At 32.6% G+C, this 12,191-nt stretch overlaps 1 protein-coding gene across 1 annotated transcript; it reads left to right on the top strand.

Annotated features, from left to right (window-relative positions):
* The first annotated feature begins 2,655 nt into the window (after window positions 1-2,655).
* On the top strand, window positions 2,656-5,902 carry LOC136231293 (uncharacterized). Its single transcript, XM_066020629.1, has 5 exons — window positions 2,656-2,948; window positions 3,327-3,563; window positions 4,349-4,432; window positions 4,546-4,675; window positions 4,752-5,902. The coding sequence occupies exons 1-5, from the start codon at window positions 2,680-2,682 to the stop codon at window positions 5,595-5,597; spliced, it is 1,566 nt and encodes a 521-aa protein (XP_065876701.1). The 5' UTR covers window positions 2,656-2,679; the 3' UTR covers window positions 5,598-5,902.
* The last annotated feature ends 6,289 nt before the right edge of the window (window positions 5,903-12,191 follow it).

A 12,191-nucleotide genomic window follows, 5' to 3' on the forward strand; every position in this document is an offset into this window, starting at 1 on the left:
TACGAATCTCAGATATCACATCATAAGATGGAATATATGCTCACCTTGATAATATCAAGTACTTGTTCAAAGGTCGGGACTTTGTTAATCTTCCATCTAAGCACGCGGGGTGGAAGACTATTTGCTTTCTTCACGTAGAATGACTCCGACACCTTCCAAAGCTTAAATAAACCTATACAAAGTATACAAACAATTACGTGAACAATATTTTTGTAATTCATAAACAACAATATTTACAATTCTTACCTAGACTACATAAGCAAACCCAATCAATTGATATTTAGCTGGAACTATCTTTTCTTTAGACATAATTGCCTCCTTTCATTTCGAGATACCTATCGACATCGTCTTGAAGGTCTCAGACCAAGTTACCTCCCCCCAAGGGAACGCATCAAATAGTGTAGGATAATGAGTAAGGACTATGCAATTTGTATTCACCAACCATGATTTCTCGGTGGTAAGTAGACAACGATGCACGAAATACAACATTGCCATACTAATGGCTTCACCGTCATTCACACGACTCCAATATATTTCTGTGAACACTCGAAACATATCACCATGAGTTATGGGATCTACGCCATTGAAGTACTTCTTCAATATTTCCATTTTCTTGAGCTTATTAAGCCTCTTCATAAACTCAAGTAAACCATCAAATCACAAGCCGAATATAAGTCTGTATTCCTAATTAATTATTTATTCTAAATTCCACTCCTCCGATAGAAAACCACATTTCGCTATCCATCGATTTCTCGTGCACAATCTCTCTCGATAACAACATATGAATAAAGGCACTAGAGAAGGCAAAGTTACCCAAATCTATCAGATGTCCGAAACGTTTGGTTTTGAAAGCCTTAATCTATGAAGGCATCAATATGTTTTGTAAGTTCATCATCCTTCAAGGTCTCCTCTTATTATTATTATTGTGCCTTTTGTACCCAAACTCCAAGGGTACTTAAATTTAACACCACTATCAACTTTTAGCGCTTTTAATTTGACAATTGGAACTTCTAATTGCATTTCACACAGTAAAATTACAGTTCAGATAATTTCATACCATTCGCATTTCAGAAATACTCGTCATATTTCACTAAATGCGATACATAACTCATCGCATTTTCATGTAAATGCGAAACAGACTTCCAAATGCGATTCGCGTTCAATGCATCCATATCACATTTTAGTGAAATGCGACTATCTCATTATAGTTTTAACTATTCACATATATGCAAAGTGATCGCATTTCATCGAAATGCGATGAGGGTTTATTTATTCACAAATCCACATAGCAATCGCATTCCATCAATATGCGACTAGGGTTTATGCTTATATGTTCACATTTTACGAAATGCGAAGCATATTAAAAAATACGAACTATCGAAAACCACTTCTCAATGTCATAAAACAACACAAATTAGTCCGATTAAGCATGATTCATCCATATACAACACAAATTAGTTCGGAAATCACCAATGTAGCTATTAAACACTAATACCTAAGCCTAAACAAATATAGTCCATGTATAAACCCTAAAACCTAACCGAAATCAACTAGAAGAAAACAACCACACATGTGGAGGGACATACCTTCGATTTCAGTTTATCATGGTCCTTCTTTCCCGTTTTACCCATTCTCGATTGAAGTTTTTTCTGTTCGTAAATGGCCGACGTCGCAATAGGTGGAAGTAGGGGTGCCAACGAGCCTGTGTAGTTCGCAAACAGTTCGAGTTCGGCTCGGCCAAAGCTCGGTCAAAGCTCGACCCGATTGGGCTCGGCTCGAGTTCGAGATCGGCTCGAGAATTAACGAGTCAAAACACGAGCTTTCTTAGGTTCGACTCGAAAGCTCGCGAGCAAGCTCGATTATTTTTTAATATATATTTTACCAATTCTTAATTATATAGATATATATACATATTTCAATAATTTTAATTTTTAAATTTTATTAAGAGTCATAAGTTTTAAGTCCATTAATAAATTATCACAATTTTTTTGGCTCATACATAATTTATCCAAATCCAACCCGTTTTAAACTTGGGCCAACCATAAAAAAATTTGAATTGTTTTGACATTTTATTTTATTTTGTTTATCTAATAACTTTTTATTTTTTCTTTATTCTGAAAATTATTTGTTAAGTTGGATAATAACAATATTAAATTTGAACTTTAAACTCGAGCCGAATCAGGAGCTTTTTTCGAACCGAGCCCATTATAAGTTCAAAAATGTAAAACCAAACGAGCTGGAGCTGGCTCGAAAAGAATCGAGCTCGAGCCGAACTTGTGTCGAGCTCGAGCCGAGCTTAAAAAATCCAAACTCGACGAGTTTCGAACTCGAGCCGAACCTTTTTTATTCTCGAGCCGAGCCGAGCCAAATCAGGTTCGGTATTGGTTCGGCTCGTTGGCACCCCTAGGTGGAAGAATGAGAAGGATTACCAAGAAAAATGGTGTTATGGATATTGTAGAGGTAGAAAATGAAATGAGTTTAAATATGTAAATGAGACTCTCGCGGAGTTGTAATTTTGTAATTTTTACCCTTTTAACTTATCTCTAATTTGATAGAATGGGTAAATTAATTATTATGGAAACCAGCAAAACCCAACTTTCCTTTTTCCCACTATAAATACAGCTCAAAGTCGACCGTTGAGAGTGCAGAGAGACACAGAGCAAGGAAAAGGGGAGAGATATGGCTACTGTAGAAGACGCAAAAACGAGTTCCAACCCACAAATAATCGATATCCAAACCCCAGAAATGTCACCATATGAGCGATCTAGAGAAGAGAGAATCAAAGCTAACCTTGAGAGAATGCAGAAACTGGGAATTTCTGATCTCTCTCTCAAGCTCAAATCCCTAACTTCTCCTCCTAAACGCACCAAACGTACCTATACTAAACGTGCTTCTCCTCTTCCTCCATTGCACCCTTCTCCTTCTGAGCCTCGCCGCCGCTCCTCTAGGTAATTTTATCATATATTTATCACCTTTGATTTGGGCATGCGCTGTTTATTTTGTATATTCTGCATTGGCTGCTATTGAGGTTTAGACTGGGTTTTACATGTTCAATAATTAAATTGAGATCTTTCCCCATTTAAGAGGAGCTTATTGGAACCAAATTAGTGCTACTTTGCTAAGATAAATTAGCGATTGCTTATTAAATGCTAGAAAGTTTTGTTCTTTTGTCAAGGATTTATGAGTCTTTGTTGTTTAATGCTACAATACTTTGTTTTTTTAGCAATGATTTATGAGTCTTTGTTGTTTAAATAGTTATTTTTTGTTGTTGTTGTTGCTGAGCGAGTTGGTTTTGGTTCCAATTTTTTTGGGGGAAATGGTTTTAGGTTGCAGACTTCGACGCCTGTTAGCTACTCGGAAGCTGTAATGGCGAAAAAGAGTGGACCAATTGAGGAGGAATATGTTACGCTAGAGGAGGGTGCAAAGCCAGAGGTTTATACAGAAGAACATGAGAAATTGTTGGGCAGCACTGAGAAGAGCTGGACCTTGTTTGTAGATGGATATGGGGCGGATGGGAAGCGGATTTATGATCCGATTAAGGGGAAAACTTGCCACCAATGCAGGTGTGTAGCATGCTTTTTAACTCTGCCTGTATGTTAGTTAATTTTTTGTGAAGAACAAACCATATTCTTTATGAGAGAAATAGCATTGTACATGGTTTGCAGATACTATCTAGATATAATTCAGGACTATTTAGCGTCTTTTTCGCGTTTTCATTAGAAGTACTGTTCTGTGAAAAACAAGGGAATGTCCGTCTGTTATACATGGTTTGCAGGTACTATCTACATATAATTCAGGACTATTTAGCGTCTTTTTCGCATTATCATTAGAAGTACTGTGCTGTGAAAAAACAAGGGAATGTCCGTCTGTTACCAATGTCGAAAAAGGTTTTCTTTTTCACCTTTGTGTTATGCTTGTAAGCCTTTTGTACTCCTCTTTGAAGAGTGTTTTCGTTTTGGTTACTATGTTGAATTACCTGTTTCGATAATGACTTTCAAAGTAATTATGTAGCTTAAACCTAGTAGTCGCTGCTGAGATGCAACAAAGTAGTGTTGCTTGTAAAATGTAAATGGAATAGTAGTAGTAGATTCATAAGTTAAGAAGTTATGGTCAATCATTTCGGTAGTCTCGTGGTAAATAATTGGTTGAAGTTGGAGACTTGGAGCTAGTTTTGGCTTTCGAGTTGGGGTAGTGTGTCCAAGTTAAATGAAGCCGTCCTCTTAGCAATGCGTGGGCGATGACCCGAGTAGTATAAAATGTTTCCAATAAAAGATCACAGAAATGCTCTCATTTTATGTATGTTTCCAGTAAATCACATTCTTTATTCAATTATTGAGATTGTTATCAGGCAGAAGACGCTTGGTTATCGTACCCACTGCAGCCAATGTGAGCTGGTTCAAGGACAGTTTTGTGGAGATTGCTTGTACATGAGGTATACAATTACAACATTCTTCATTTAAAGTTTGATTCTTTTGTAAGCTTTTAAATTCCAAAAGAAAGAAAAAAAGTCTGATTTTCCGAGCCTTGTTTTGCCCCGGAATGCAGGTATGGGGAACATGTACTTGAAGCCATTGAAAATCCGGACTGGATATGCCCACCCTGTCGAGGAATTTGCAACTGCAGTTTGTGCCGCAATGGAAAAGGATGGACTCCCACCGGAATGCTTTACAAGAAGGTAACTAACTCTCTCTTAATAATTCATTCTCTTACAGAGATAAAAATTGAGCAAATTTAGTTTTTGTATCATCTAGATATCGAGGATGGGGTACAAATCAGTTGCACATTATCTCATCCAAACTCAACGCGCACAAAATACCGAAGAAAAGAATTCGGTAACTATCAATCAAGCTACAGCAAAGAGGTCACTGCCCTTTACAGAAATGGAAACACCAACTGAGCTGAAGACCGGTGAAGAGAAACAGCTGCCAGATAGTACAACTCACACCGACAAAGAAAATGAACTCGAGTTTAATGTTAAGGAGGAGAAGGAAGTGCAAGATTACGATAACAGCAAAATTGCAGTAGAAATCAAACTCGAAAGGAGACATGAAGAGAAACAGCTGCCAGATAGCACAACTTATACCAACAAAGAAAATGAACTCGAGTTTAACGTTAAAGAAGAGAAGGAAGTGCAAGATTACGATAACGGCAAAATTGCAGTAGAAATCAAACTCGAAAGGCGACGTGAAGAGAAACAGCTGCCAGATAGCACAACTTATACCGACAAAGAAAATGAACTCGAGTTTAATGTTAAGGAAGAGAAGGAAGTGCAAGATTACGATAACTGCAAAATTGCAGTAGAAATCAAACTCGAAAGGAGACGTGCATTGGTCTTTGAACAAAGTCCAGAAAGAGAAAGCATAGGTGCAAGATTGAGAAAGAGGCACACGAAGATCGATGGCGAGTTGACAGACATGAATGAGAAAAGCTATGAAGTTAAGAGAGAAAATGAGGCGCGCGAATATGCTAATGATAGCTGGGGTATTGTACTCGAGAGTATTCGAACTCCCGAGAAGAGAACTGAATGTGATACCGAACCGAATGCAGATAGTATCAGCGGAAGATTAAGGCAGAGGCGTAGGATGAACAAGGACTAATTAAGAAGATAAGTTAGTGGAAACTTCATATGTATTGCACGGAAGGAAGCAGGTGTTAAATATGAAGGCAGCAGTTTTTGTGAACTTGGTAGAAGATTGAGGGCCAGGAAGAAACCAGCATCAACATTGACACACTCTTGTTTGTATTTTGTAGTTGCCAATGTTTTGTTTGTTTCTATTTTGTTGTTAGCCCTTGTCTCAGGCTGCTTTTGGTGAATTGGCAAGTTGTAGTGAAGACTGAAAATGTTTGTAATATATAGTTGAACTTGACCGGCTAACTAGTCCTTACTCGTAACGGGAATGGGTATACGTTATTTCTAAGAAAAATTAGCTAGGAAACGGTAATAGAAACGGAAAAGAAGCGGAAACAGACATGAAACATAAAAACGCTAATGAAGAAGAGTTTCGTACAACATAGCTCAGCATGAATATGTCCAATGCTAAAATAAATGGAATAAGAAAGTAAATAAGAACTTTTACTCATGAGTTTTTATATGTGATTTCAAACATTATTGGTTTGTCAGAACGCTGGACGTTGAAAAAAAAAAAACTCATTTTCCGTTAATGAGTGTTGAAATGTTACGATTGCTTTCTTTCAATAACCATAAGACTAAATTTGTAATTTATTTCTAAAATAAAATATCAAATTGATAAAAATAGTAAACAATTCATTAGTCCATATATTTTAACATATTATATTAGTTAGTCCATACACATAATTTAGGATTCTTAAGTTTTTTTTTAATAACTCTTTAGTCCCTAAAATTGCTTATAAGTATAAGAGTTATCTTTTTAGTTTTAATGAAGATATTCATAATGAAATTTGTATAGTATATATACATCATATTTTTATACTATATATAATCATATTTTTATTTATTTCATGCATAAAATTTATTAGAGATAAAAAAAAATCACATTTATAATTTTATATAGCTATACTTCAAATTTTATTAATTTTTTAAAATATTTTTCATTCAAATCTTATACAAAATAAGTTTTACGCCACTAAATTTACTTTTTATAATTATATAAAATTAGCTACTATATATTTGAGATATTAGGATTATGTGAAAAAAAAATTATTGTTATAAAATAGGATAAAGGGTAATTTTATAATTTTAATTTTAAATTTAATCTAATTTGACCATTAATTTTAAAAGAAAGACTAAAGAATTGATAAAAATCAAAACCTATAAACTATATAATTATTTTTAAGACTGACTAGTGTAATATATAAAATAGAAACTAATAAATTATTTACCATAATAAAAAAGTAACTATAATAATTTAGTATTTCAATTAAAAGCTAATAATTTATATATTTTTAGTTAATTTTATAATTAAATTTTGTAAATATAAAAATTAATAATAATATTTAACAAATATATGTGATTTTATTAATAATTTCGTAAATCTTTACTAAAGTCGGGGATGGGGGAAGCATTCCCCATCCATGTCCCAATTTCGAGGGAAATAAATTTTCCATCCCCGCCCCACGGAAAACTATTTTTGGAGATTCCTTAGTGTCGTTACGGACAGAAATTTCATACCCCATTAACATCCCTACATGTGAACTTACAGGAAATAAATTTCAAAATTTGATCATGTAAAAGAGGTAGTTATCAATGGCCACCTTAACTAACAGTCTTAAATATGAAAGTGAACCCACAAAGCCTAAAACTTCAGCCCTTAATATTTTCAGGCCCATTCAAAAAATTATCCCCACAAGCATTTGGTGTATCAAATTTAATAACGCAAAACATAAAATTTGGTCATTGTCATTGCTATACTTTATTGTTTTGACCCACAATTATTAATTTTTGCACTTTTAATTTTATACTTTAATTTTTCTCAAAATTTAATCATTTTAGTTTGCTATTTAATGGGTATCATACATTACTAACTTAATTGTCTATTAAAAGTCATATTTTGAGAAACTCTAAAAATACAGAGTCAAATGCTTAAAACTAAAGTAAAATAGTCAAACTAAATATCCAATGTTTTAACTTGAATCACTAAATATTACCAATAAAGTACTTTTAGGGGGTGTTTGGTAGCTGTTTTTCGACCTCCTGTTTGCCTTTTCACTTTGAAAATGAGAGTTTAAGGTGTTTGGTTAGACACCTCCTGTTTGCCTTTTGTAGCCGAAAAGTAGCTTTTTATAAAAGCAGGGAATCCCTGCTTTTTGGAACAGCAGCCTTTTCAAACAACAAACAGCAAACCATAACAAGAAACAGCAAACAGCAGGTAAAACAAATGGACCCTTAAGTTTTTTTTACATGGATGGAGTTAAAAAAAACCACAAGCAAACAAAAAGAAAAACAATATAAAATTAAGAATCAACTATACAGGTAAAATTACAGGTATAAGAGTTCTAAAAAATTTATGAATGCTTGCAAGAGACACATCACACTCGTGATAACTTAAGATTTTTTTTTCGTAGTTTGTCATCCAATAAGTAACTATGTTGCTCTGTTTCTAAATATGAATAAATTTAATATTCCAAGCTTTACTAATAAGCTCATTGCATTTATCAATTAACCAATAAGAGTCGTGACTCATTGTCCGAAAGCTTAAGCTGAATAGCGCTATGATGCCAAGGTTAGCGGCGAAGCCACTAATCCAAGCCCCTTGATCATTCGGAATAAAGACCCATACTTTTGCAAAGCCCAGATTTCCCTTGCTAGCCGAAGCATGTAAAATTTAACTCTTAAAACAAGTGCATCCTGTCGATATCAAGTAATACAATGAAAGTATGATGACTCAGTTCGAGTGAAATTCTTGATTAATTAGGCAATCCTTAAGTTGAGTTGGTTGAAACACAACTAAAAAGAACAAATTACCAAGTTATCTATCTTTTCTTTTCAACAATGAAGGAATAAACTAGGGTATGGTTCACTTAGTTTAACTTATATAAGATTATTATCGTAAAATAACTTCCAATTATATTCCTTACTCAAAGAGATGGTGATTTTACTCTAGAAGTTAATAATCATACTAGGACTTATTAGTTCCATACTTAACTTTTAAATATACAAAAACATTAATCTTTAAGAAAAACCTTGGTGAAACTAATACATCACACTAGTCAGACTAGGATCTAGGTTTAGTAAAACAATTTTCCACTAGTTAATTATGTCTTAGTATCATAACTAACTATTATCACTTATTAGATTACTAATCTCAATAAGGCATTAAGAATGATTTACTAAATCTCTTGTTAATAAATATAACTAAGATGTGTTACTTTTACGATCTCATACTTGTTAAACCAAGATCATTATAGCCCTAGCTAAAATTATTTTAGCCCATAATTAGATAAAACACATCTTAGAATGATAGATAATGGAATTCGTAAAAATAAAAGAAGAACGAAGATTAGAGAAAATCGTATTGATGTTTGACGAATGTAACCTCCTTTATGTTGAACGAAAACTTACTTTTATTGCATGAATTCCATAATAAACTTGAAATACGAACACAAATTAAAACGATAAAAGAACTAACTTCAAATTCTTAATGAAAGAATAAAAAACTATACAACTATAACTATCACAAAGGGGAGAAAGAAAAAGCTAAGTTTGGTGTGTCTTCAAATGGTTTTTAAAGGCTCTGTTTATAGTAACAAGTCTAATTGCACCAAAACTCAAGTCTTCTCTTATCCCCCCAACTCCCTAATCTGTCAAATTATAATTTAAAGAGAGTTAGAACCAAATTTTGACAATTTGGACATTCAAAACATGTAGGTGGAGAAAGAATCATCAGCTTTTCTGTAACCACCTTGCCGAGTTGCATGAGCATCTTGCCTAGATGGTAGGTAAAATTCCTTTCCATAAAAATAATCATCTCTCTGAGTTAAGGACCAAGCTCGCTAAGACGACTAGTAAACTTGCTCAAAATGAGTTATCAGTTATCGAATTGTCATTCCGGTGCTCTTGACTTTGACCATTTTTAACAAAAACCTTGTGAAAACACACAAAAAACAACTTAAACGTGTAAAATAGTAAAAAGTGTACGTGAACATATCATTATAATCATAAAGTGACTTAAAATAATCCCTGACGAATAGAGGCTTCAGACATTAAAATGATATCATCATTAAAGAAAATATAAGATAAGGTTGGGCTCTTTTGGGCTAACTGAAAAGGTTTCCACACGGTTATAGAGATAACATCTACAATAAGGTGACTCAAGCGCTCTAAACAAAAAACAAAGAGATATGGAGACAAATGATCACTTTTCTCAAGCCCTCTAAAAGGTTGAAATCGGCCAACTCTTTTCCATTCCACATCACACTCATCGAAAAAGAGGAAACACAAGACATAATCATTTGGACCCAGTCCTTTGGCAAACCCAAACAACACAGGATATCTTCAAGAAAATCCAACTAACCGGATCATACGCTTTCTCAAGGTCTAACTTAAGAACCATAAGGCCTTTCTTTTGACGCATAGAATGGATAGTTTCTTAAAGTAAGATAATATTATCAACGATTTATTGCATATGAGCAAAGCTGCTATGAGTGGGCCCTGCTAGATAGGACAAAATGGTCTTTCAAATAACTCCCAATACATTTACTAATTGCTTTATATAACATATTACACAAGCTTATAGGTCTAAATCGAGACAAAGATTCACAATTTGCTAATTTAGGGATACTAGTAATTAGAGTATCATTAAGATCAACAACAATGGTATTATCGTTCAGGATACTAAGAACACAATGTCATGTTTCCTCTCCAACCACCTCCCATGACTTCTGGTAAAAGACCGCTCGGAATCCATCCAGACCCAAAGCTTTCAACAAATTCATGGAAAAAAAATTGCCTCACAAAGCTCCATATACTAGTGAAAGGCGGAGAAAGATCGGCAATGGCATTAGCTTGCCAAGCATGGAAACCCAAAGAAGTTTGGAGCCGAGACCGATTAGGAAGCTCTTTAGTACCCTAAAAAATATTGTAGCCATAGTTTTTAAATCATCCTGACTTCAAACCTAGACACCCTTGATTCCCTAGAGATCATCAATTTTATTACGGTGTCAGCGAATAATATGTTCGAATAATATCACTTTGACTTAGCATTTTAAATGCCTGAATGTTAATTTACGATGATGACTTCACTAAATTAATGTCGTTCACATATTATTATTATGTGTTGAAATTCTTATATCACGTCAAATTTTCTAACTTTTTTTTAACTCTTAACTAAATTCTGAAGATTTTTTTAAATATCAATAATACAAAAACATTAACACATAATGTATATACGGTATTAGTTTAATAGATTTTTTAGTGTTGAAAATTATGAAAAATTGAAGAGTGATTTTATTAATAGGAAATTAAAACTAAGTTATTTTATTAAACAAATTGACTTTTTATACTTTTACCTTAAGTAAAAAGTGAAAATGATAACTTGCCCTAATAATTAAATTTTAACTTCTACTATCAATTTCTTAAGAACATGTCATCAATAAAAAAAAATAATAATAATAATAGCACCTAATGCAAAGTGATGGGTCCCAAGTCTTAGATTTGTGTCATTAATACCTGAACAAACTTACTGTCCCTTGCTTCTTCATATATAAATTTCTTCAATTTTTTTTACTATATGTTACTATAATATGATTTCTGTACACATATATTAAAAAAAATATATAATGTTCCTATACTTTTTCAATGATTTATTTTTGTATGCACACATACTTTTGTAAAGTTATAAGGAATATAATTCATTAAAGACATGATTTTGAATTGTAGTAGATGAAAAATCAAAAAATAAACAACATTTTATTTCATATCTCGTTCATCATTTTTAACTATACAAAAATGAATTAAATTATAATAAAATTACAAGTTCATAATTTAAATAACTACTAACTAATAAAAAATTTAAATAACTAATAAATCATAAAAAAAATTGAATTATTAAAGTATGTATAGCCAAAAAAAAAAAGCATTCATAAACAATCAATACAAATGAATCAGCATAATAATGTGAATTATTAATAACAACCCAACCTCAAATTTGAATCTTAACCATTAAAAAATTTAAACTATATAACATCATTTAATAACATGTTTCAGTAAAATGAAGTGTACCATGCATTTATTATATAAAAAATACAGCCACCAAATAACAGTACTTTATAGTAAAAAAATAAAATTAGAGATATGATGGCAAAAGTAAGAGGATGAATCAGAATAAAGAAAAAAGAAAAAGTCATAAATAAATAAAGATTTTTCAATTCAAAATAAGGTTTCAAAACTCTAAAGTGCATCATTTTAATTATTTTTTGCAAAGTGAAAGACAGTAAGAAAATCCATTATTTTCTTGTGTTGTCTTATTGCAATAAAAAAAAAAAAAAAAAAAAAAGAGTTTGTAAAATTGGGTTGTGATTAATTTGGACAATACATTGTAACTTTATTATCTTTTTGACTCATAACAATCATTATTCCTTACCCCTTTTGATGGGGCTGTTTTAGTCTTGTGTTTCACCAAAGCTTTGTGTGCCCTTTTTCTATCATTTCTACTCTTATTTATTTGAAACTTCTATTTCATATTCATTCTATTCTATTCTTATATATGTATCTA

The sequence above is a fragment of the Euphorbia lathyris genome, chromosome 5, assembly GCF_963576675.1.
Source record: "Euphorbia lathyris chromosome 5, ddEupLath1.1, whole genome shotgun sequence".
NCBI classification, from domain to species: Eukaryota; Viridiplantae; Streptophyta; class Magnoliopsida; order Malpighiales; family Euphorbiaceae; genus Euphorbia; species Euphorbia lathyris.

Coding starts and splice junctions, on each gene's coding strand:
- LOC136231293 (XM_066020629.1), top strand. CDS start 2,680: ATGGCTACTGTAGAAGACGCAAAAACGAGTTCCAACCCACAAATAATC. Junction 2,949..3,326: donor CCTCGCCGCCGCTCCTCTAG/GTAATTTTATCA, acceptor AAATGGTTTTAG/GTTGCAGACTTCGACGCCTG. Junction 4,433..4,545: donor GGAGATTGCTTGTACATGAG/GTATACAATTAC, acceptor CCCGGAATGCAG/GTATGGGGAACATGTACTTG.